This window comes from Saccopteryx leptura, chromosome 5 (genome assembly GCF_036850995.1).
Source record: "Saccopteryx leptura isolate mSacLep1 chromosome 5, mSacLep1_pri_phased_curated, whole genome shotgun sequence".
Taxonomy (NCBI): Eukaryota; Metazoa; Chordata; class Mammalia; order Chiroptera; family Emballonuridae; genus Saccopteryx; species Saccopteryx leptura.
Genome location: NC_089507.1, coordinates 4,684,265 through 4,710,950, shown reverse-complemented (window position 1 = coordinate 4,710,950; position 26,686 = coordinate 4,684,265). Strand labels below are relative to the sequence as shown.

Here is a 26,686-nt window from a genome sequence, read left to right as displayed (position 1 = left end):
CTCATCCAGTGAGCGAATGAGCGTCACATTCGGGACAGGGAAACAAGTCCAGGCACCAAAACAAGCCCTCGGACCGTTCAGATCCAGGAGCCACTCTGCTGCCAGAACTCAGGACCAGCCTGTGCCTTTGAAGTGCAGATGACCCGTCCTGAGGGGCTGACCCTGTCCACCCAGGACACCCTGGGCGCTTGTCCACGGGCTCCTTGGGCAAACTAGAAGCTCCCCCTGCACCCTGAGCACCGACAGGCAGCTAAGGGGATCCGCCTGCCTGCCTCACCCACCCAGTGCTCCTTGGCATCTTGGTTGGTCAGCACTTGGTGCCCAGCTGGGCAGAGCAGGCGCTTGGGAAGGCTTTGCCGAACAGACCTGGTGGTTGTTAATCTTGTTACGTAGAGCGAGGCACAGCCCGTTAAAAACCCATACAGCACAGCCCAAACCAGCCTCGTCCTGGGTGCCCCAGACTGTGGCCACGGTGCAGGCGGGCTCGGGGTACCCTCGTGTGTGCTCTGTTCACAGAGGGCCTCTCTGCTAATCTCCCCTGAAGCCGTTGGCCCCCTGCCTGGCCCGTTCCCCTGCTCCTTAGCACCAGGCTGCTGTCGGAAATGTGAATAGTAAAAATCCGGGCGGGAATGTCCCAAAGGTTTCACCCATCTCCTTCGGTCTGAGCCGGAGCCTGGGCCTCATGGTACATGGAGCCTCAGTGTGCCCCCTGAGGGAGTGCCCCAGTCAGGGCTAAGGAGCAAGCTGGGGACTAATTCTCAGCTTGATAGCAGCCTAGTCTTCGAATGGATTCTTTATTCCCTTGCTGGACACAATATAGAGTTACATTTTGAGAGTCGCCTGAGATGGACCGCAGGGGTAAACCATGATGGTGGAGAAACGCACGGGGTCAGCGGTGTGCCCACAGGAGCCCCTCCCTGGCACCGGCTCCCTCTGTGGGGAGCGGGATGGGTACGGAGGTGTGTGTGTGTGTGTGTGTGTGGTGGGGGGGGGCACAGAGAGAGAGAGAGAGAGAGAGAATTTGGAAGATGCCGTGCTGCTGGAGGAAGAGGCCACAAGCCACGGGATGCAGGAGGCCTCTGGGAGCTGGAAAAGAGCAGGGAGAGGACTCGCCCCCAGAGCATCCAGAAGGAACGCATTCCTGCCCTGACCTTGGTTTTTCGCCCAGTGGGACTCATGGTGGCCCCCTGGCCCCCACAACTGTGAGAGAATGGATTGTGTCACTTTAAACCACGCAGGTTCTGGGGGGAGGGGAGTTTGCTACAGCAGCGTAGCAGCCTAGCACCCCGTCTGGGAAGCCATCTGCCTCAGCCTGCCTGGCGCTGGTGTTTCCTTACAGCCTCCCTGCCGAGCGCTCATCCAGAGTCGGCTTGCATACCTCCCTGGACGGGGAGCTCATTGCCCCCGAAGGCCTCCCACCGGTTCTGTGCAGCTCTGACACAAATTCCTCCCGAAGTGAAGGTGAGATGGGTGACTCCCTGCTGCTGCCATCCTTGGCTTAAACCTCCGGTGCCTTCTAGGACCACGATCACTCCTCACTCTGTTCCCGCCATTCACCCTGCCCCTCCCCCACCCCGTGATACAGACTCGGTTCTCTTTCAGAGCAAATGTCCCCATTTCTTGAAACTTCTTTCCATGGGAAGTGGCTTCAAGACCCTTTTCCACAATCATATCACATGTAGCGTCTCTGCCCGGAGTGGGCTGTCTCCCCCCAGTCGCCAGTCCTAGAGGAGAAATATACCCTTGCCAGCCGGTTTCAAATTCTCCCCTGCTTCCCTGAGGCCTGGAGGATCGTCTGAGATCTGGAGCGGGGCCCTGGGCCAGCTCTCGGCCATCCCATCCGGAGCCTTCTCTGCCAGCACGCCGACTCAGGGGGTGATGATAGTGATGACGATGATGACAATGATGACAGTCGCTAACTCTGACAGTGCCGCCTGGCTCCGAGCCAGAATTGATTCCTTTTTGTGTTTTATGGTTTTGTTTTTGTTTGTTTGTTTGTTTTAGTGAGAGGAGGGGAGGCAGAGAGAGACTGACTCTCGCATGTGCCCCGACTGGGATCCACCCAGCAAGTCCACCGAGGGGTGATGCTCTGCCCATCTGGGGCTGCTGCTCTGTTGCTCAGCAATGGAGCCATTCTTCTTAGTGCCTGAGGCCAAGGCCATGGAGCCATCCTCAGCGCCTGGGCCATCTCGGTCGAACCAATCGAGCCATGGCTGCGGGAGGAAAAGAGAGAGAGAGAGAGAGAAGGGGGGAGGGGAGAAGAAACAGATGGTCACTTCTCCTGTGTGTCCTGACCAGGAATCAAACCTGGGACATCCACATGCTGGGCCGATGCTCTACCACTGAACCCACCAGCCAGAGCTGATGCACTGGTTCTATTATCATCATGTCAGGGCACTGAGACATGAAGGTTAAGTGACTTGCTCCAAATCACACTCTATTAGCAATCAAAGTGTTTGCAGTTCTCACCCAAGTGGGCTTCGGCCTTCGTATAGGCTGTTTCCTTTCGTTCTGCTTCTTTGGTTGAACCTGGACACATATACCATCAGCTCCAACTTAAAGCTGAGTCCCTGTGTGGTCACAAGGTGGCTGCCAATACAGTCTAGGACAGTGGTCCCCAACCTTTTTTGGGCCACAGACCAGTTTAATGTCAGAAAATATTTTCACGGACTGGCCTTTAGGGTGGGATGGATAAATGTATCACGTGACCGAGACAAGCGTCAAGAGTGAGTCTTAGACAGATGTAACAGAGGGAATCTGGTCATTTTTAAAAAATAAAACATCATTCAGACTTAAATATAAATAAAATGAAAATAATGTAAGTTATTTATTCTTTCTCTGCGGACCAGTACCAAATGGCCCACGGACTGGTAGTGGTCCGCGGCCCAGGGGTTGGGGACCACTGGTCTAGGACACACACTATCTCATCCCTGTCCAGGGAGGTAACATCCCCCAACCACCGGAGAAAGTCCTGAGCTGCGTACCAGAAGCTGACCCTGCCCCGTGTCTGTCTTGTGACCTAGTGAGTGTTTTTCGTGGCCTGGGTCTCCTTTTCGGCATTCCTAGAAGAAGAGCACTTAACCTTTTCCTTCTGGCTGTTCAGACTGGCCGGTTCCAATACGTGATGCAGGTAACCAGGGACTTGCTCTTTGCTCCCAGCCCCAGTGGGCTATGGGAAATTCCTGAGCCGACCATAAGAAACAGGAACTCCCCGTTTCCTTGGTCCCTGGTCACTTGGCTCAAACGCTGAATCACGCCTTTCCGTAGCGTCCCCTACGTTGCTGTCCTGTGCGCGCTTGTGAAGGCAGCCAAGGTCGAAATGGCCACGGCCCCTCTCACGTCTCGTCCGTTGCCCAACATCCGGCCAGTAGCCGTCTTTGTGGATGACTGGGAAGAGCTTCCGTTCTGTGCAACACGTCACCCGGCCAGTAGCCGTCTTTGTGTATGACTGGAAGAGCTTCCATTCTGTGCAACACGTCACCCGGCCAGTAGCCGTCTTTGCGGAGGACTGGAAGAGCTTCCGTTCTGTGCAACACATCAGACCCGACACACACGGACTCGCTGCGATGCTAGCGGCAGGACCTGGCACTGAGAGACCTCGGGTCTCTCCTCCCTGCCTGCCTCCTGAGGTCAGGATCCAGGTGAGCCGGGGCCACCTGTGCGGCCCTGACCCAGCACTCACAGCCTGCAGGTACTGGAGGGGGGGGGGGTAGGTGGAGCAACCAGCCAGACGGTGGCCTCCGGCATTCCTGCCGACAGCAGTGTTCCTCTGGTGAAAAGCAACACCTCTTCACCCGGCTCCGGCTCTGGGATGTGTTTCCGAGCTTGTTCCTTGAGCCGTTGGCAACCTCAAGTGGAAAGTTGGCCCACACGGTCCAGAGGGAAGGAGCGAAGACAAACACCGGGGTTGGGCTTGGCTTCCCGACAGCGGTTATGAAAAGGCTCCCATGTTCTAGAATAGAGACGCCTCTATGAGCCTCAAAACATGGGTTCATGAGAAGCGATGCACCAGACAAGTTCTCCCAGATGGCCTTCCTGGGCCTGTTGACGCAGCAAGGAGTCAGGAAAAAAAAATCTCTTTTAGGAAGAGTCCCGACTTGGCTGAGTACAGAGGGCACAGGCTTCGGAGTTACACAGACTTCTGTTTGATCTTACTAGTGTTTTTGTTTTGTTTTTCATTTATTTTCAGTTACAGTTGGTGTGTAACATTATATTAGTTTTGGGTGTACGACATGGTGCTTTGACATTTATATACATTACAGAGCGAGGCTCCTGAGAAGCTGAGGACCCGTCTGGCCCCGTAGTTATTACAACATTATGACTATCGTCCTGACGCTGTACTTGACATCACCGTCACTATGTTTATGACTGGCAATTTGCACCCCTTAACCCCCTTCCACTTCTGTGAGGGTGTGACTGCGTGCGAACCCCGTCATCCCATGTCTGTCTTTGATGCGTGGAGTTCCTAACATTTATTGCAGAGTTTTTGTATAGATGAAACAAACACAAAACAGCTGGTGTGATGGTGAGGGCTGTGGTTTTCATTGTATTTTTTTTTTTTTTTGTATTTTCTGAAGTGAGAAGCGTAGAAGCGTAGAGACAGACTCCCGCATGCGCCCAACCAGGATCCACCCAGCATGCCCACCAGGGGGCGATGCTCTGCCCATCTGGGTCATTGCTCTGTTGCAACCAAAGCCATTCTAGCGCCTGAGGCAGAGGCCATGGAGCCATCCTCAGCGCCTGGGCCAACTTTGCTCCAATGGAGCCTCGGCTGCAGGAGGGGAAGAGAGAAACAGAGAGGAAGTAGAGGGGGAGGAGTGGAGAAGCAGATGGGCGCTTCTCCTGTGTGCCCTGGCTGGGAATTGAACCGGGACTTCCACACTGGCTGACGCCCTACCACTGAGCTAGCCAGCCAGGGCCTCATTGTATCTTTTATTTATTATTTTTTTTCCAGTTAAAGACCTTGTAGGCCAATTCTTGCCCCCTGCCCCCACTACGGACATGGTGATGGGTACATGTCCCAGGATGGAGTAGTTGATACCCTTCCCAGGGATTCACAGATGGCTGAGAAAGTGGCTCTCGAATCCCACCTCCATTGTTCCTACATGGCTTCCGGGGAATGTCCCCACCTCCCTGGAGTGGGAATGTCTGCCAGCAGCCGGGCCAGGATGGGCCCTCAGCGGGGCTGGGAGGTGGACGGAGGGAAGTCGGATAGAGCCACATCTCTCGTTCCAGTCCCGGAGGCCGGGTCCTGCGATTCAGCCTGAGACTCTGTAAGCGGCTCTGGGCTCATTTCCGGTAACAGAGCTCGCGTCTCCTCCGGGCCAGCGCGGGCGGTGGCTGCAGTGGCTTTCTTCCGTCTCTGGCAGCTGAGAGAGCTCGGACTCGCGCAGGGCCAGTGCTCACCATGGTGCTTTCCCCTCGACGAGCCACCACTGCCCAGCTGTCGGTGCCGGTCATCACCGACGTCCGGGCTCCGCTCTTCCCCAGACCGTGTCGGCGCTGAGCTGCCCTGGGCCCTTGAAGTCATGTGTGGCCATGGGAGTAAGTCTGTGTGGTGACACTTGGGGGGAATGACGTGTTGCTGCCGGGCAGAGGCTTTCCAAGCCTGTGTGGACATTGGCGTACTCTTTCTCTCTGCCATGGGACCAGTCGGAGATGGTGGCTGCCCTGCCAGCCTCCCCCTGAGGGAGAGGAGACCTGCCGATGTCCCGGCCCACCTGAGCTGTGGCCTGTGGCTTGTTCGTGATCACAGCAGAACCTAGCCCAGCCTGACTGTGGATGCAGAACCCTGCGGCGACCTTCCATGGCCCCCGTAGAATCCCTTTCCTTGTGGGAGGGGCGGAGCCCATGCATAAAACGAGACACCTCTCCTAAGGTTGGGTTAGTCATACGGTGAAAGGGTTAGTCCAGTGGCCAAAGGCGTCTTGCAGATGTCCTTGAGGGGACTAACCAGTGGGCTTTGAGTTAATCAAAAGCGATAAGGCGGGTGATCCAGTCGCCTGAGCCCTTTAAAAGCAGAGAGGGTTCTCAGGTTGGTGGCAGGAGGGAAATCAGAGAGCTTCCCCGTGTGGAAAGTACTTGGCCTGACATGGCGGGTTTGAAGGAGGAGGGGGCAACATGAGAAGGAATGGAGGTGGCCTCTGGGGGCTGAGTGTCGCCCGGGGCTGGCAGCTGGCAAGGACAGGGGAACCTCAGCCCTGCGGTCCTAGGAACTGGGTTCTTTCAATGCCTGAGCGAATGTGGGAGCGATTCTTCCCAGAGCCTCAGCTACGAGCCCAGGTCTGTGTGTCCCTGGGACGAGAACCAGCCAATGTCACCTGGTGGGAGCCCTCAGGAGCTGTGAGCTAACAGGCTGTGATGTCTCTGCTAACTCATCAGGCGGCAACAGAACACGTATACACTGAACACTATTATTATTTGAGGTTATTCACTGAGGATTATAATTTTTTCAACTCAGTGACTCGTGCGCTGTTCCCCGCGCTACCTGACAATGGTTTATCCGCGTCTTCCTCAGACTCAGGATTCCTGATGGCAGGGGCAGAGCGGGGCGTCTCTGTGCTCCCTGGGCCAAGCTCCGGGCCTGGAAGGGGTGCTCTCAAGAGTGTGCGAGGTGGACACCCGGCAGAATTGTGAAGTTGCTGCAGCTTTTCCGCCAGCCTGCCGCATCCCACCGCGGGCGGGTCGGGAACCGGGAATTGAAGGAAGGACAGCTGACGTGAATCCGGAGGCGCTGGCTGCTGCTGCCCGCCTTAGGGTGCCTTGCGTGTTACCCAATGCCGTCCTCGTAGAGCCCTCCGGGGCACGTGCCGGTACCGGCCCATCTCCGCTGCACAGAGACCCCAGTAGGCACCACGCTAGGGAACTTGCTCAAGGTCACACGCTATTTAAGGGTAGGGCCCAGGTTCCAACCCGACAGGCTGGCTCAGGTCTGTGTCCCTAACCACCGGGTATCCTGCCACCTGAAAGAAGAGACTTGATAAATTTTATTTGCTGAAGGGCAGAGAGAAAAGAAGAAGAAAGAAAATAACTGACTTAGAGGCTTGACCAGCCGTGTGATATTGGGCAGGTCCCCACTCTACCTGGGGACTTTCATTTCCTTGGACAGTGTGAAGGGTGACTTTAGTGAAGGTGATGTTTTGGGTTTTTCTCTATTCTAAACGTGGTGATTTCACTGCTGGTAAGGGGCCCATCGTGGGCGTGCGCGTCCTCTCTGCTGGCTGCGTGGCCGATCCCGGGCTCCTGTCCACCGCTTTGTCAGCCCGCCATGTTGGGAAGACGCTTGACCCAGGTTCTCAGTGTCCTGGTGCCCCTCACAGAGCAGTGAGCATGAGGATAAGTAGGTACGGTACCAGTTTCAGGCAGAACAGGGGATGTCCAAGAGGAGTCTCCCTTCCCGGACCCCGTCTTTGGAGCCTGTGGACAATCTCCCCACGGTGAGCAGGTAGCCCGTTGTTGGAGAGCTTGCTTTCAGGGTTCCAGATTTTTTCCCTTCAGTTTTTTTTCTGAGGCACTAAACGATTCGCCCGATGGACTCTTTTCAACAGATGTGCAGAACGGACGTAGCTGACCCGATATGCTTGTTGCAATGGTGTCGTGCTTATAAAACCAGAGTTCCTGGAAACCTGGCACCCAGGACCAGCAACCAGCGACGGCTCCTGCTGTATGGAAAACATACTGCACCCTTGTAAAGCCAGAAGGCACGGCCAGGGCCACTATCACAGCAGCCTCCTGGCCCATGCAGGTTCGCATTGGATTCGGACAGTCGGTAAAGAAACCATGGAGCCAAAAACTGGTGGGCCATAGCCTTTAATCCTACCTTGCACCCGGCGGGCAAGTAAAAATACACACTGGGCTCCAAAACCCAGTGACACTCAGTGCTCACAAAGCCACTGACTTATCCGAGTTTCCTAGAATCAAAGGTTTCTAGCTCACCAGACTTCTTCTCCTCAGTTCCCCATCTCCTTCCTTATCCCAAATACAAACTCTACACAAACTGGCATCTCACTCAGCACTCCACCATCTTGGCTGCTTCTCCTGGCCTCCTCCACGTGGCCTCCTTCTGCTCTCTACTCTGCTCTCTCCTCTAATGATAACCTCAGGAACCAAGCGCCAAGTCCCGTTCTGCCTCCATTTTATAGTGTAGAAATCCAAACCCTTAATCCAATATACATAATAGGGAAGTCTCTTAATACAAAGTCACTTCTCTGAGGCATGATTGGATTGTACCACCCCACATCAAAGAGGGTAGGAAAGGCTTAATCCTAAAACCAAGCCCCAGGCTACAAGGATTCTGCCTGCCTTTAGCCCACCCCCAACTCACATTAATATCACCTGGGTGACGGCCTCCTCGTGTCATCTTTAACAAAGTGAGCATAATACATTTTATCTGCCCAACAACCCTCCTCCTTTAACGATCACTTTTATGGGGAAAGATGACCCATTTCTTGTGCAATGCAATGAGCATTTCTAGCTACCGATCTTGCCCTGTACCTATGACAAAATTATTCTTTTGGGATAAAATGTATGTAAGATACTTTTTTTTCTTTTTTACCACTTTTAAGTGTCTGTCCAGTTCAGTGGCGTTAAGTACATCCACACTGTAAAGCCAGTAGCCACGGCCACCATCATAGCCGTCTGGCCAATGCAGGTTCACATTCGATTCGAACAGTCGGTAATGAAACAACAGAGCCAAGAACTGGTGGGCCATTAGCTTTAATCTTAGCTTGCACCTGGTGGGCAAGAAATACACACAGGGGGAAAACACTTCCCTTTCCATTCAGGGCTCCCAAAACCACTGACTTATCCGAGTTTCCTAGAATCAAAGGTTTCTAGCTCACCAGCCTTATTCACCTCTGTTCCCCATCTCCTTCTCTCTGCACAAACTCTGCACAAACTGGCTTCTCCTTCAGCACTCCACCATCTTGGCTGCTTCTCCTCTTCTCAATGTGGCCTTTCTCTGCTCCCCTCTCTAATGCTAATCTCAGGAACCCAGAGAAAGCAAGCTCCCGGTCTGCCCCACTTCATAGTGTAGAAATCAAAACCTTTAATCCAATATACAAACAAGGAAGTCTCTGATACACAGTCACTTAGGGTGAGAAAGGCTTAGTCTTAAAACTAAGCGTTAGGCTATAACAACCCTGCCTGCTTACAGCCTGTCCCCCACACCCAATGCAAACTATAAGGGAGCAAACCTATATATCATATTTACAAACTTATTTGACCAACACACACTGTCCTGCAATTGTCACAATCATCACCAGCGTCCTCTCCAGATCGTTTTCATCTCCCCAAACTGAAACTCAATCCCCATTACACAACCCTCCCCCCCTCCCCCCCACCCTGGGGCACCTTCACCTTCTCCACTCTCCCCGAGGTGCCAGCTTGATTTAGGGGTTCCAACTCACACCAGAGAGCAGAACTCAGGGCTCACATACTAGCTCTGTCCCTTTCCAGTGGTGTGACTTTCTCTGCTTCCACATCTGTGAAATGAAACAACACTGCTTACTCCCCCCCCAAACCCCCCCTCCAGCCCCCAGGGCTGAGAGAAGATTAACCAGTCTATTATGCAAAGCCCCGAGGTCTGATGTAAACATTGTGGGTTTGCTTTATTGTCAATCATGTGATTTCCAGCCCCAGAGTCAGAGTCTCAACACTAAGGGGCTCAGGGCCAGGTGGGGCGGGGTAGGCTGTGGCCTGTCACCTCTGTCCCCAGGAACCAGCCCAGCGCTCCGCCCCAGCAGTACAGAGCATTGTCGGCAGAAGGAGCAGGTACAAGCAGGTACAGCACGTCCCGCACTGCCTTTCCTCTCCCTGTACGACGGCCACTTGGAGCCCAGCGCCCAGCACCATCACCACCAAACAGGCGCCCAGCTGGGCCCTGGCCCCCGGAGGGAGCGCCACTTGGTCGTCCAGTGCCCCTGGACGCCAGCCCCCGTGAGTGAAGTTAGGGCTTGCTCCCGCGGGAAGCGTGGGGAGAGTTTTGGCCGGGTAGCCAGCTCACACCCGGGGCAGGAAGCGACGAGAATAACTGTAACCCGGGGGAAAGTGGGCCAGCCTCTGCAGAAACCATTTCAGGACCCGGCGCGGCCTCTCCACGTGGCTTGGCACGGAGAACCGTGTTAAGTGTGACCGCCTATTTATTTTCTTTTTTCTCTGAATAGTTCCCTTTTTTTCCTTCCTGAGGAGGCCATAGTTTCTGAGGGTGCGGCTTGCCGAGGGCCTGGCGTAAGGCAGGTGAGGAGGACCGAAATATTTGTTGAGCACTTAAACGATCGCCGGTCTCAGAACTTGCTCTCTTTACAACGAGCCTGAGAGCTGAGGGTAAAATGCCTCTGACGCTCGGAGCTCCTAGGCTCAGAGGGGCCCAGAGGTCTTGCCAAAGTTGTGACACTGCTAACGGACGGACTGGTAACAGACACTCAGGTCTTCCCGAGGTCAGAGCCAATGCTCTTTACGGTCCAGTGTCTTGAAACCACCTTCCTGGGCCAGGCTTGTCCAAATTCGCTGACACCCACACGGGCTGCATTTACGGGTCGCACTTTCAAAGGACCTGGGGAGTTTTGCAAATTGAGCTAAATTCACTGTTGCATAGGAGACAGGAGACCCCCTTCAACCTAATATACAAATTCTACCATTGAAACATTTCAAAACAAAGAAGAAAAGGCAAAGAAAGCAGAGAGAGGAATAGCGCGTATGCTTCCAGACTGCTCACACAGATTTCACGCTACGTGACATAGCCTTCCCTAATTCCATTTCGACTCCAAGGAGCGTGGGACTCTTATTGATTTGCTTATCGATTTGTTCAGCAGCAAGTTATTAAATTAAGTAGCAATTGCGCCTCTGACCGCTGTAGATGTCCTCTTTTGAAAATGAAACAGCAAATGAATGGAAATTAATCAAGTCTTTCTCACCAACTGAACTGCCATAGCAATCTTTTATATGCGGGCATCAAATGTGTCAGTTTTCCCTCTGACGCCTGGGTTTCTGACCATGCTGTTCCCTCGCCAGGGACACTATTCCTTGCTCTCAGCCCGCCTGCAATCAAGCCTCGACTCCTGGGCATCTGGACTGCCCCTTCCCTGACAAGGCAAGATGAGGTGCCTGCTGTGCCCCCCAGAGGTTCCTGTACTTACTGGTCCTGACACGAGTCACAGATCTTTGCTAGTTTACTGTTCTTCCTTCTTGTAGAACTCTCTGTTGCCCACAGCTGGACCCTGAGCACCCAGCACAGAGACTGCTGCCAGAAACATTCCATGTGCTCCCCCACTCCTCCCAAATGTTTGATGAGTGAATGGCAGAATAAACCCATTCTACCAATAGCCTTCCTGCAGGGCTTCCCGCCCAGCTTTCATTTTCACTATTGATGGCATGATATATAGACTGCATATATATATCTATATCATATGTATATACTGTGTGTGTGTGTATACACACACACACACACACACACACACTGTGTCCGGAAAGTCATGGTGCACTTTTGACCGGTCACAGGAAAGCAACAAAAGACGATAGAAATGTGAAATCTACACCAAATAAAAGGAAAACTCTCCCAGTTTCACCTATTCAGTGCAGTTCGATGTGGGCTCACGCACAGATTTTTTAGGGCTCCTTAGGTAGCTATCCCGTATAGCCTCTACAGACTCGTCACTGACTGATGGCCTATCAGAATGGGGTTTCTCCACCAAACTGCCAGTTTCTTTCAACTGCTTATCCCACCCAGTAATGTTATTCCTATGTGGTGGTGCTTCATTATAAACGCGCCAATATTCACGTTGCACTTTGGTCACGGATTCGAATTTAGCGAGCCACAGAACACACTGAACTTTCCTCTGTACCATCCACATCTCGACTCGCATGGCCGTGGGCTGCTCCGCTGTATACACGGTGTTACGTCATCACCTGCACATGCGCACATGCTGCCACATCATCCTACAGAAACTGGAAGGGTTTTTCTTTTACTTGGTGCAGATTTCACATTTCTATTGTCTTTTGTTGCTTTCCTGTGACCAGTCAAAAGTGCACCATGACTTTACGGACACACTGTATACACACACACTGTATACTGTATATATACATATATATACGTATACACACACACATATTGCCTGATGCTTTGCAAAATTGATCTGCACACTTAAAAACAGCTTCACCTTTTTGTGCACAGGTCCGGTGTTTTACGGAATAATCTTTACATTCTCCTGCTTGATTGATCATTCAAAAATAAGAAAAACAAAGCTTTCCTCATCCTTATACTTATTCGGCTGATTCTTTAGCTGCTCTTGCAGTCTTCTCCAGGCTCCGTCACCGGACGCTGGCTCTCCATGTGATTTCACGGCAGCCTTGTCACAGCAGTCCCGCGGCGAGGTCAGCAGCAAGAGACTTAATTACTCCCCTCTCCCCCCACCGCTGGTGTCTGCTTTCCCCCTACTGGCCATCAGTGACTGCCTTCAACGGCGGCTAAAAATGCACTTTTATGGCTGGACATAAATTTGATTACAGAATCCCAGGAGCACCTGCACAGTTGTCTGAAAACCGCCAGCATTTACGGACTCCGCTGGGGAGGTACTGAGGGCCGAGCTGAGCGCGGGGCACTTGGAGCCTGACAGCCTCGCGAGATTTGAGAAGCGCACTGCGTGGTCATTTCGCCACCACGCTGCCCACACCACGTGCTACCTTCACGTACAGCGCCCCCCAGTGCCCATCTCATGGGAGGTCCCCATGCAAGTTCACTGAAGAAGTGACTAGAGGAGTCAGTCGCTGAGACTTACTGTTCATGTACAGAAAATGGAAAAACTGTGTTTATAGGAGGGTTAAAATGATTAATTTTTGTAACATGCTTATTATACCACTTGGCCCGTTGCAGTTGCTCGATGAATGGATAAATGGTGATTAACATTCTTAGTAGGGGCTGGAAGAGGGATTGGAAATTCATGCTGGGAGGAGGACAAGGGGGAGGGAGTTAGAAAAGGGGACAATACATTCAGCAATGCTTCCTTCCCCAGTATTCTGGGTGATCCTTCCCCATGTCTGGGGCATCTAACCATGGGATCTCCTGAGGGTGCAGGAGGGGAGACATGGTCAGCATCTCCGATGCCGGTGCCTAGACGCCATGGGACCGTGCTGCAGCCTGCTCGGTGGGGTGTCATCATCATGGTTCTTGGCTGCATCAGGCCCTGTTCACTTCTCTGGGCATCCCAGGGAGGGTGTAAGCTAATGAACATCCTTTCGGGCTTATATGTCCTAGGACTCATTCTGCTTTTGGCAACAAGGAATCCTGATTGTGCACTTGGTCAGTAGGTAGAATTTTATCGCCTGTCACCAATACCATTTTTGCCTATATCAAAGGTTTGTGTAAATATAATAATACATGCTAAAGCCACCTGAAGGCAGCTAGGTGCAGTGATCATAGGGACTGTGAGTGTTTTACTGTCCACTGAATACCCAGCACTTAGCACAGCGCCCGGATTATAGTAGGTGCTCAATGAATACTGGCTGAAAATCGCTACATCATTACACCCTAACTGATTCTCATCATCACCATCACCATTTCTGCTCCTTCCCCATTTCGGGCCCCCTGTGGTTCTGATCATGCAAATTGGGTCCAGGTGTCTGTGCAGTCAGAGGAGGCAACCCTGCTCATGGGGATCCTGAAATCAAGGGGACCTGAGCGAGTAGGGATCAGGTTCTACCAGCAACAGTTCATATGTGGGTGGAAAACTAATGCTTGTGCTGCTGGTATTTTGGGGCAGGTGGTTCCAAAATTCCAACAGTCTCAGAAACAGTCTTTTATAGTTACATATTAAATACCAAGGCAAGGTTGGCATTGTTAAGTGCACACAACAGTTCTCTAGCATCAGTCTGAATGTATCATGTTGAGATTGACATTTTAATGCCTTAGAAGACTCCCAGCGTTGACACTATTGACCTTTTGGGATGGATAGTTCTTTGTTGTACAGGGCTTCCCTGCACATTACAGAATATTCAGCAACATCCATGGTGTCTAGCCACTAGATGTCAGCAACACTTCTGGGCTATAGGAATAGTCCTCATGTCACCAAATCGGCACCCGGTCACATGTATTGAGCCCTGCTTTGGCTAGCAGCAGGCACTCGGTTGCTACTTTGATTCAGACATATACGCTATAACAGGGGTTGGGAACTGTTTTGGCTAAGAGAGCCATGAATGCCACATATTTGAAAATATAATTCCGTGAGAGCCATACAACGACCCGTGTTACGTTACCCATTATCCAATAAAAATTTGGTGTTGTCCCGGAGGACAGCTGTGATTGGCTCCAGCCACCCGCAACCATGAACATGAGCGGTAGGAAATGAATGGATTGTAATACATGAGAATGTTTTATATTTTTAACGTTATTATTATTATTATTTTTTAATTTTATTTTTATTTTATTTATTCATTTTAGAAAGGAGAGAGAGAGGGAGAGGGAGAGAGAGAAGAGAGATAGAGAGAGAAGGGGGGAGGAGCAAGAAGCATCAACTCCCATATGTGCCTTGACCAGGCAAGCCCAGGGTTTTGAACCAGCGACCTCAGCATTTCCAGGTCGACGCTTTATCCACTACGCCACCACAGGTCAGGCTATTATTATTTTTTTTATTAAAGATTTGTCTGCGAGCCAGATGCAGCCGTCAAAAGAGCCACATCTGGCTCGCGAGCCATAGGTTCCCAACCCCTGCACTATAAGATAGAAAACATTGTCCCCATTTTTGCAAGGGAAGAAATTGAAAGGCAGTGACTTGTTTAAGCTAACTGACAACACTGACTGAGGGGCCCAATAGCCAGAGGTGGGTTCAGATCACAAGCAGCTCTTCGCACCCCCTGGCTAGAGCTCTGACCCCACTAGGGCCCCAGGTTCATGGCTAACAAATGAGAGTTGCTCTGCAGACAAAGGGAGTGGATCTAGACCAGGGGTCCCCAAACTTTTTACGCAGGGGGCCAGTTTACTGTCCCTCAGACCGTTGGAGGGCCGGACTATAAAAAAAAACTATGAACAGGCCCTGGCCGGTTGGCTCAGCGGTAGAGCGTCGGCCTGGCGTGCAGGGACCCAGGTTCGATTCACGGCCAGGGCACATAGGAGAAGCGCCCATTTGCTTCTCCACCCCCTGCTCCTTCCTCTCTGTCTCTCTCTTCCCCTCCCGCAGCTGAGGCTCCGTTGGAGCGAAGATGGCCCGGGCACTGGGGATGGCTCCTTGGCCTCTGCCCCAGGCGCTGGAGTGGCTCTGGTCGCGGCAGAGCGACGCCCTGGAGGGGCAGAGCATTGCCCCCTGGTGGGCAGAGCGTCGCCCCTGGTGGGCGTGCCGGGTGGATCCCGGTCGGGCGCATGCGGGAGTCTGTCTGACTGTCTCTCCCTGTTTCCAGCTTCAGAAAAATACAAAAAAGGAAAAACAAGAAACAAACAAACAAAAAAAACTATGAACAAATCCCTATGCACACTGCACATATCTTATTTTAAAGTAAAAAAACAAAACGGGAACAAATACAATATTTAAAATAAAGAACAAGTAAATTTAAATCCAGAAACTGACCAGTATTTCAATGGGAACTATATGGGCCTGCTTTTGGATAATGAGATGGTCAATGTCTGGTTCCATATCTGTCACTGCTAGCCGTAACAAGTGATATGACGCACTTCTGGAGCCGTGACGCGTGTGTCCCGCATCACCGGAAGTAGTACTGTATGTGAGCGCCGCCATCACATACAGTACTCCAGGAGCACAGGATGCAGATGTTCTCACTGACCACCAATGAAAGAGGTGCCCCTTTCGGAAGTGCGGTGGGGGCCGGATAAATGGCCTCATGGGGGCCGCATGTGGCCCGCGGGCCATAGTTTGGGGACCCCTGATCTAGACCAAGGAGGAGGCCTTGACGAGTCGGAGTACCAGCTCTGATCGCTGAACTTCCCCGGAGCAAACCAAGAACTCCTGGTGGTGTTAAAGTGGGTGAAGATAAAGAGAGTCCCTGTCTAGAGAAGAGCTCCGGGTGCCTCTGAAGACTCAAAGATGAAAGCATCACTGTGTTTGAGCCTGTTTCAACTTACACTCAGCCAAAAAAAAAAAAAAAAAAAAAAAAAAAAAAAAAAAAAAAAAATGCTTTTCCCTGCCATTGCACCATTCTCTTCATTGGTTTGTGAGGGTTGCACGAGGACTTGTGCATGTCTGCACACACAGAGGCCTGGCATGTCAGAAGCACATGTTTGTAGAGTGAACGAATGAATCACTGAAAGGAGAGAGGACAGGGGTGCCTCTTGGAACCTCCCCTCCCCATCCTTCGTTTGGTCAACGCTTGGCCGAGACAACGCCAGTCACCACTGGGTTGTTCCTAGGGACCCCCGGTTCTGAGAAACAACATGACAGGATTTTAGTATTGGGAGGATACTTGGACATGATCTCATCCATAGCCAACCCAGTCCCTGAATCATCCCTATCGTATCCCTGCCTGTGAAACCCCTGCGGTCGTTCATTTATTCATTCATTCTTTCAGTTTGCTGGGCGTCTGCTACGTGCCTTTATTGTTCTGGAAGTAAGGGGAGAGGATGACGAAGATGACAACGATGACATTGGGTGTGTGCATTTACCCGATCTGTATGAGTTAAATAATGGGCTAAACTGCTGGGTCACAGAAACCCTCAAATTCAAAATACAGTAGTTTAACTATAACAGTGTTTTATTCTCTCTCAACGGTCCAGAGGTGGGCAGGCTGTCTGAGTCCAGTAAGGCATCCTGCTGCATGGGGTTATCCAGGGCTCCCTCTATCTGGCTTTCTATTACTCCTTAGGGTACGGTCCTCTCCAGCCAGGCTGAGTTGGCTCACACTATCAGGTAGGCATCAGAGCCTATAGAAAGGGGAAGGGAGAATGCAGCCCTTATTCACAGCATTTCTTGCATCCTATTGGCTGGAACTTAGCCACATGGCCACTCTTACCTGTAAAGGATGCTGGGAAATGTAGTCTTCAGCCAGGTAGCCATGTGCTCAGCTAAAACTGGATGTGTGTGTGTGTGATTTCTTTTTAAAAAGGGATAATGGATACCAAAGATCAAGTAGCAGTCTTTGCCATACAGTACAGCTCCTTCATTCCTTCAGTTTAAATCAAGGGAAACTGAGGCTCAGAAAGGGGAAGCTGCTTAGCAGAGGTCACAGAAGGAGTCAGTGGCAGTAGAAGTTTTAAGGCGTGTCTCCTGCCTCCTGAGCCACACACTTCCCACTCAATACATGGTGTCTTTCTGTAAATCGTTATTATTGCTCCTGCTACATGTGGTTCTGCTTTCTAAGAGAAGAATTTATTCTTCCGGATAGACTCTTCTATAGACCAGTGGTTCTTAGCCCTTTCCTTGGAGGGGAGGGGTGGGTTTATGGAGCCTCTTAAAAAACTGGGAAAGACTTCAACTCTCTCCCCATAAAAGTGCTCCAATGTGCACACACACACAAGTTCAAGTACAGTGTCAGAGTGTCCCTGATGACTCCCTCACGCCCTCAAGAATCCCTATAAATCCAGGTGGGACTACAATGAAACTCACTGCACGGAGGCTGCTTTTGGCAGCGGGGGAGGCTACCTCCTGACCCAGCCTGGTTCACAGCCCAGCAGGAATTCTCCACAAACACTTCATCTGAGGTCGCCATGGAGCTGCTATGCAAAGCGTTTCAATGGAAGAACTAGGAGTTCAGAATTGCTGGGCTACCGAGTTCCAAACTATGACAATGCCTCTGGGGAAGGGTTATAGTGCCCCCAAAATGCAGACACACCACATTAGTAGCAATTAATGGACCTTAGTTTGTGTGAGTGCATACACACACACACACACACACACACACACACACACACACACACCCCTACACACACAGGAACTCCAGAAAAAGGTTACTCTTGAAATTACGAGTTTTTCAGCATTAGGAATGACAATTTGCTATCTGAGTGAAACGATTTCCAACCGCAGAACTGAATGTGCAAACGCCGTCTTATCTTGGTGTGCTGCAAAGCAGCCTGGAGCGCTGTTTCCCCCTTTATGACATCGGCTGCTGCCAAACACACCAGAGAGCAAGCAGACGGTCTTTATGCTGAGTGAACCCGAATCAAGTTTTAAATAAAATGGGCTTACCAGAAAGAATAACAAAATCCGATCTAGCCACTCTGAAAAATGGTTTGGCACCGAAGACGCCCTGCCCTGGGGAACGACATTAGCCTCTCACAGCGTGATCACATTACATAAAATGAAAGGTTACAGGCGCTGGAGTTTATAGCTCCAAGTGCAAGCGCAGTGAAGGCTTGATCATGTTCTCAGTGACAGGACTAGCAGCCCCAGGACCCTTCTCCTGACAATTTATGTCAGAAAAAGGATCCCAGTTGTTATTTCTGTGTCTATACTTGGGTATGAGAACACAGTATCGTGTACTGGGCTCCTTGTCAGATTCATAGGAGAACCCGTAGACCGGTGATTTTCAACCTTTTCCATCTCATGGCACGCCTAAACTAATGACTAAAATTCTGCAGCACGTCGAAAAAAATTTATTTTGCTAATCTGATAAAAAAAAAAAAAAGGTAAAATTTTGATTCATTCACATTGGATGGCTATTGTTATGTTGGCTGTTGTCATTTTTTTAAATTTGACCGTCTAAGGGAAAAGAGGTCAGTGGCCCTGACTACACAGTCAGGCACTGGGTGTTTTAAAAATTCTTGTGGCACCTCCATCAAAACTCGCTCCTCTCTTGCATGGTTTCCCACAGTCAACTTTCTGGGAAAGCCAGATGCGCTCAGTGCAGAGAAGCAGATGGCTTTTATTTTATGTATTTATCTATTTTACACATAGTTAGAAGACCATGCAAATCCTTATTAGGCTGTGAGCCTCGAGCTGGCTTCAGCGAGAACGCAGCTGGAACCAAGTCCAGCCATTCTCTCTCAGGGGGCTGGACGGGGTTCCACACCACGGAGGAAGTAGATGGGGAATGTGCTTACTCCACAGTCGGCCAGCCAGACTGTGTCGGTGGTACATGACCCATTCCCTCAGCCCAAAAGAGTCATGACTAGGGTTTCTGGAGGCTTCCACAGTCAGCTGTCTACTAGGGAGACCAGAGTGAGAGACGCTGGGATCACCTTGTCACCCACTCCCCCTTTCCATACTGGGAGACCTTTCCAGTTGAAAATGAGCTTTGGCACCTGACCAGGCGGTGGCGCAGAGGATAGAGTGTCAGACTGGGATGCAGAGGACCCAGGTGCAAAACCACGAGGTCACTGGCTTGAGTGCGGGCTCCCCAGCTTGAGCGCAGGGGTCACTGTCTTGAGCCCAAGGTCGCTGGCTTGAGCAAGGGGTCACTCATTCTGCTGGAGCCCTCCGGTCAAGACACATGAGAAAGCAGTCAATGAACAACTAAGGTGCCGCAACAAAAAACTGATGCTTCTCATCTCTCTCCCTTCCTGCCTCTCTGTCCCTATCTGTCCCTCTTTCTCTCTATCTCTGTCCCTCTCTGTCCCTGTCTCTCTTGCTAAAGAAAAAAAAAGAAAAAGAAAATGAGCCTTGGCAAGGAGGGCAGCCCAGGTCCAGGTGGTCAGATTCAATGTGTGACCTGTCCCCTGTCAAAAGAAGCAGCCCTCACCCAGGCACCCATAAAGGATTGAAGTTCCCACCTATCTTCAAATATCTATCGAGTCTCCTCTGTGTCATTCCTTCCCAGGGCTGCGGAGTACTTTATACAGCCATCTCTAGCGAGAGTTAGAAATGGAATCCTCTACTTGGAATAAAACCTTACTTGGACTTGGCTTTTCAACATACTTACCATGTGTTATTCTTTTATGGTGAATATAGTTTCACTTATATCTCTCATCAATCTCTATCTCACATAACCCTGGGAGCAAGCGGCTACTTTGTATATCGCTAGACACAGAGACAGTCATAAAGCTTCCAGATAACCTGTGATCACAGAGGGGCTGGTACCCATTTCTGCTCACTTCTCCTTAGCTGTCTCAGTCCAGAGTCTGACGCAAAACACAAGCTTGGAGTAAATGATTGTGAGAGAACCTTTTGCCAGGAGCATTTAAACATGATCTTGGACTAGGTGGGGTTTTTTTTGTTTGTTTGTTTTTGTTGTTTTTGAGTCAGGTCCACTTCTTGTGCTGTCTGCATGGCCAATATAAACTTGTATTGGTTACATACAGATATCCCTCACTTTTCAAAAGTTCAGTTGACACCAGTTTGATTTTATGAAAGACCTGCCTTAGCACCTGTTTTCATTAACTGAAGGAAATGTGAAGAGGGTTTTTGCTTTTACGAAAAAAAAAGCAAATAGCAAAAAGCAGCAGCCCTAAGCCAAAAAGAAACAAACAAACAGACAAACAACAACACACCTGGAGCACCAGAACCGGGGAGACTCCTGGAACTGATTTCCCTCAGAGCCCCAGACGGAACCCACCCTGCCGACAGCGTAAGTCTGGACTTCCAGCCTCCAGGACAGTCAGAGAACATACAATAGTTTTGCTCTTTCGAGCCACTCAGTTTGTAGTATCTTGTCACAACAACCATAGGAAGCTGATATGATAGCATGGCACAAAGGACAAGCCACCTGACCCTCGGAGCCTCCTTTTCTCCATCTGTAGTATGGGGGCGATCACAGTCCCTTCCTCATGTCACACGGCAGCCGCAGGGATGGATTATGAAACACGCCTTACGAAATCAGGTGTAGTTCGTGTCCACAGATTTCTTTTCAAAATGAAAAATATTTATCATCCTTTTTCTTGATTATTACAATAATACATGACATAATACAAAGCTACTTAAAAAATCGAAGAGAAATGACCCGAATTTCACAACTCCAGAAATAGCTACCACCTCCTGCCGCCTTTCTTCCCGCTTTGACATATACGGTGAATTTGTGGATTTAAATCTCAACCACCTGGCCTGGGTGTAGCCTCTCTGTGCCTTTGTCTCCTTCAGTGCGGGGATGAGAACACCCACCTGGCAGGTTTGTCGTGACGATTAAAAGGAGTGATCCAGAAAAAGCACTTGTGATAACAGGGCCTGGGACCTTGCGACGTGCTGACACAGAGCCTGTCGCCCAGGGAGCGATCAATACCCACGTGTACTCAGGACCCAGACACTGTTGCTGCTATCCCGGCCACTCCCACACTCCGATGCTGGGCTCCAGTGACTTGGAACTAACTGCTCTCGGCTTCTGCAGGTGCCCTTCTCTGTCGGCCTCAGGGACTTTGCACAGGCTACCCCGCTCTTCTTCTCACCTGGCTGATTGCTCATTGCCTTTCCAGACTCAGCTCAGGCAACATTTCTTTCAGGATGCCTTCTTTGACCCGGAGTGTGGTTCAGGTGTCCTCTGTCCTCACAACCTTTACTGATGTGCCTCCCACCCTGTCAAAGTATGACTCATTCTTGAGTGTTGTCCTTGTCCCACACTGGACTTCTGAACTTCAACTCCATGAAAGCAGACTCTTTCTTATACCCCACTGGCTCTGTCCCCAGCCCTTAGCCCAGGGCCTGGCCCACAATAAGTGTTCAGAAAATGCTTGTTCAGCAAAGAAGGAAGGGGAAAGAACACGTACTCATGACTCTTCTTGTGGGGACCATCTGATTTTCCCGCCTCTCAGAGCTTGGACAAGTGTCTCCTGTGTTCCCATAGTCTCTTCAGTTTCCTTCTACTGCAGCACAAATTACAGTGTGGTCTTTGTATCCATGACTATGTATTTAATATATGCATCAGTCAGCTGTTTCTGTGATAATGCCGGAAAACAAACACCCCCTCCCCAATCTAAGCGGCTTACAAGAACACTTATTTTTGATACTCGTGAGCCTGCAACTCTGCTTAGGTTGCAGGTGAGGTTCAGGTCTGCTGCTTGAGTCTGTCATTCTGGGAATAGAGGCTACCCCAGGGCCAGGTCTTCTAAGGATGGATGGAGAAGGCATAAGAGAGCTGAGACACGTGACATCTCTGAAGGGCGTCACTCGCTTGGAACTGGCACTCTGTTGCTTCCTATGGCAAGCTCCACATCAGTCATGTGGGGGAAGAGAGAGACACCCCTCAGCCAAGTGAGCAGAGGAAGGATAGGGAGAGAAGGAAGAATTGTGTGCAAACAGTACAATTCGCAGAACAGCTCATTATTGAGGATAATGGCTAACATTCGTGTTGTGCTTTTACATCTCAAGCACCAACATTAATTCGTTTATTCTTCATAATGACCCTAGGATGGGAAGCACTATTACCCCCATTTTACAGATGAAAAAACTGAGGCCAGAGAGGTTAAGTAATTTACCACGTTAGCTTGTTAGAGTGTGGCAGAGTGGGATGAGACCCGGGTCTCCTTTATTCTGGTTCAGCACTTTGCTTGGTGTAGACCAGCCACCCCATCAATGCTTGTTGGTAGAATGAAAGGCAAGAAATATTTGTTAATCATTTGTTATATGCCTGGAGCTGTTATGTCACCTGCCTTTATAAATAGTATCTGATATAATCCTCACAGAAACCCTGGGCGTTCATATCAACCTCCCCATTTTATAGTTGAGAAATCCAAGGCAGACAGGACCGACAGGAAGTGGCAGAATCAGGCCTGTAAATGAGGCCGGTCTGACCCCCCGCCTAGCAGTTGGGTCCAGTCTTGAAACTTCAGCTGGGTTGCGCTGGATTGAGCTGGATTGAGCTGTCTCCATGGTTTCAGCTCTTTCCTGTTGTGTCCAGGAGTTTTTGTTGTGTTAGAGAGAAACCCCCACCCCCATCTCTGGGACAGAGAGGGAGAGGGGAAGGGAGAAGGAGGGAGAGAGTGAAAGGGAATGAATGGGGAGACTCAGAAAGCACAGCTTTCTTCCAAAGCACGGACAGTGGCTTACGGAGTCCAGCAGATGGCAGGATGTGGCCGAAGATTCTGCAGTCAGGAGGGCGGGGCAGGCGACCGCGCAGCGGGGCAGGCGACCGCGCAGCGCAGGACCCTGCGCGTCCCTCTGGGAACCGCCTCTGAGGGTCCGCACTTGCCCCGCTCGGTCCCACAGGTCTCGGGGCGCACCCATTGCACTGCAATCTTTTTTCTTTTTTTTCTGAAGCTGGAAACGGGGAGAGACAGTCAGACAGACTCCCGCATGCGACCGACTGGGATCCACCGGGCACGCCCACCAGGGGGCGACGCTCTGCCCACCAGGGGGCGATGCTCTGTCCCTCCGGGGCGTCGCTCTTTTGCGACCAGAGCCACTCTAGCGCCTGGGGCAGAGGCCAAGGAGCCATCTCCCGGGCCATCTTTGCTCCAATGGAGCCTGGGCTGCAGGAGGGGAAGAGAGAGACAGAGAGGAAGGAGAGGGGGAGGGGTGGGGGGAGGGGTGGAGAAGCAGATGGGCGCTTCTCCTGTGTGCCCTGGCTGGGAATCGAACCCGGGACTTCCGCACGCCAGGCCGACGCTCTACCACTGAGCCAACCGGCCAGGGCCTGCACTGCAATCTTTAACACCCCACGTCCCTGGCGCGCCACCTCCCTCTGTCTGGTCTCCCCACCTCCTGCCGCCAGGGGTCCACGGACCCAGATGTAACCGCCCCTTAATCTTTAAGACTCTGAGGCCGCACAGGGGTAATCCCGAGGCCCAAGCCCATCAGCCAGGCCTGGGGAGAACCGTTTGGGCAAACCGTGCCCCATTTGGGGTCTCAGTTTCCCCGTGCACAATGAAGGGCCAGATTGGACACTCAAAGGTCTAGACTCTTAAACACTTAGAAACATATTCCGCTCGAATGGGCAAATAAGGCACCACGGGGTGTCGTGGGGCTCCCCTGGCAACCAGGACGGCCCAACTCCTGATTGAAGAGCTCCTTTACCTCTGAACCTCAGTCAGCCTGGCTCTGAAATGGGCAGCAATGATTTTTCTAACCGCGGAGACAGTATCAACGAGGCGCTTAGCGGGGCGGGGGACAGAGAGAAGGGAGCGCGGCACAGAGTAGGTGCCCACAAATCGCTTACTGCCTGGAGGGAGCGCCCGCTGCCGGGCTCGCGACTCCTTAGGGCCGACCCGGCTCTCAGCTCGGGTGGGTGCGCCCCCCGCGTGTCTGCGCTCGCCCGCCCACCGTGCCCGCCACGCCCCCTCCTCCAGGCGGCCGCGGAGCCCAGTAGCTCGCCGTGCCCGCCACGCCCCTCACCAGGCCGCCCCCCGCGTCTGCGCTCGCCCCGCTGCCCGCCACGCCCCTCACCAGGCCGCCCCCCGCGTCTGCGCTCGCCCCGCTGCCCGCCACGCCCCTCACCAGGCCGCCCCCCGCGTCTGCGCTCGCCCCGCTGCCCGCCACGCCCCCTCCTCCGGGCCATCCGCCGAGCTGAGCTCGCACGCCGGGCCCGGCCCGTGCAGCCCCCGCCAGTGTCCTCCTTCCTTCCTTCCTTCCCTCCTCCTCCGCCCGCGCCGCCTCCCGCCTCCCTCCCGCTGCATCTGGTGAGAAGCGCGCTCCTTGGCCCCAGCGTGGGGAGCGAGACCCCGGGGTCCTGGGGGGCGCGGCGGAAGAGCGAGCGCAGCCCGGGGGCCGTCCGGGAGGAGAGGGTGCGGTCTCCGCCCCTGCGCGGCGCTCGGCTGCTGGAGCTCGGCGCACAGCTGCAGGCTGGGCTGTGCGGTCGTCGGCATCCCGAGTCCCGCATCCCGAGTCCCGCACCCCTCACGACGCACTCGGCACCCGGCACCCGGCGCCCCGCACCGCGCAGAGCGCTCGGCATCCCCGTGGCCGGGCATGTAGCAGCGGCAGGCGCCGCGGCGGAATATGGGCGGGAACCACTCCCACAAGCCCGCCGTGTTTGACGAGAACGAGGAAGGTAAGAGGGCGCTGGGGCCTCGGCCGGATCTCCCATCTCCCCTCCCCCGTGCGTTCCGTCACCCAGGCGCGGGGCTTCCACTCCGGCAGCCCCTCCGTGTCGGGGCCCTAGTAGGGGTGGCGGGAACCCCGAAGCCTTCCCTCCCTCCGGGAGCAGAAGGGAGGAGTGGCCTTCGGAGGCGAATCCCGCTGTGGCCTCGGCACCGGGTCCCTGGAAGCGGGTCTCCTCCGGAGCCCGAGACTGCAGGAGGCGGCCTGGGCGCGTGTGTGCCCACGATGCGAATGCCCTCCTGTAGGGCAGCTCCACACCGCCAGCCTTACCGCCCAGCACAGCCGAGGGAAACTTTTCTTGGTTAAACTCCGTGGCTCCGAGGAAGGCATCCATCCCACCGGCGGAGTGGTGTGGGCCGTCACACCCTATCTGAACTCCAGGGCCTCGGGTCCTCGCAGGCCCCGGGACGCTACAGCTCGGTATTTGGACTAGCAGAACCCCATGTCCAGTGCTGTGTGTCCGTGCAAAATTTACTAAACTTCTCTGAAACCTTTGTTTCGTGACCTATGAGATGAGGATTAGGATGCCACCTAGTACTCTGTGGGGTTGTTTGAAGCTTAACCGTTGGTAACCATGTGAAAAGTGCCCTGTAAATATAGTCAGTGTAGAGCCCTTTGCCTGTTGTGGGTCATCTGTTATCCTCTGCCTCTAAAAGCTTGGTTTCCTGTTACAATGGCTTCCCCGGGGCTTTAAAGGAGGGCTGAGGCTACTGAGCTCATCCTAGGGCTTTCTGGGCCCTCTCAGGCCTCGCAGCAACCCTGGGAGCACTATACTTTTCCTCCTCCATTTGTAGTTGAAGAAAGGGACCTGTCCTAGTCACAGCTCCGCAGGGGCAGGGTGGGCTTTGAGGCTGGACAGTGTGCCCCGGAGGCAGGGCTGCTCATCACCACTGTAGGCCTAGCTGTGTGCCCAGGCCCTGGTTTCTAGAAGGACCAGGGCTGTGGGGGGTAGTCAGATGCTTGCCCAGACAGCTTCTTTCCAAAGGATGCCGTCATATCGTCAACGTAAGTTAAGTGAGTCAGGCCCGTTCGGTTCCTTCTTAAAGGAGTTTCTCATCTAGTGGCACTAAGTAGTCAGTGACCATCCGTGGTGGGAAGGGCAGGGAGCGGGGTCCGTGCAGGGGCCTGGGGACCCACTGAGACCCAGCCCCTTCCTGGTTCTGGAGTGTGGAGCACAGGCAGGTGAGGAGCCGGGAGCTGGCAGAGGAGGCTGGCAGGGAGGTGATGGAGGCGCCTGGGTGTCCCCGGAAGGATCTGGACACCGTGTAGCTGAGTTCTTCCTCAGCTGCGTTCACATCGTCCCTGAGCTTCTCACGGGAGTCGGTGACCTGGACCCTGACCTCAGCATGGGAAGGTCCGCTCTGCCGTGGGACAGTCTGCTGGGGGTGGGTGCCCTCCCTGGAGCACTGCTGTCCCGTGAGGGGATGCTCGGAGCGGCTCGGGCCCTCGGAGAAGATACACTCCTTGACAGGTGGAGACGCTGACTTGGGCCGGAAACTTTCTGTCCTCAACAAGTCAGAGTTTTCCTGTTTTTTTGGGGGAGAAGGGGGTCTATGTCAGTCTGCCCAGGCTACGCTAACGAGGCACACGCACCTCAGCAACAGAATTTGTGGTTGGCAGTGGCTCGAACAACAGAAATGCAGTATCTCACTGTTCTGGAGGCTGGGAGCCCAAGATGCCATCATGGATGGGTTCTGGTGACAACACCCTTCCTGGCTGGCGACAGCCACCTTCTCACTGTGTCCACACTCGGCCTTTTCCGTGTGCGCTTGAGGACGTGGAGACCTCTGGTGTCTCCTCCTCTTCTAAGGACACCAGTCCTCTCAGATTCGGGCTGGCCTCTATGACCTCAC

General features: G+C 52.7%; 2 protein-coding genes across 3 annotated transcripts in view; one reads left to right on the top strand and one right to left on the bottom strand.

Annotated features, from left to right (window-relative positions):
* The window catches only part of CYTL1 (cytokine like 1), a 33,614-nt gene that overhangs the window by 6,572 nt on the left and 356 nt on the right, over positions 1 to 26,686 (bottom strand). The window lies entirely within an intron of this gene.
* STK32B (serine/threonine kinase 32B) overlaps positions 24,271 to 26,686 on the top strand; it is a 274,593-nt gene continuing 272,177 nt past the window's right edge. The window contains exon 1 of one of the 2 annotated variants that reach the window (XM_066387652.1): positions 24,271 to 24,783. Coding sequence is in view for 1 of the 2 variants with exons in the window: in XM_066387650.1 (XP_066243747.1) it covers positions 24,732 to 24,783 (52 nt within the window). In the remaining variant the exon portion in view is untranslated. The remainder of the gene's footprint in view (positions 24,784 to 26,686) is intronic. The other variant, XM_066387650.1, reaches the window with a different exon arrangement.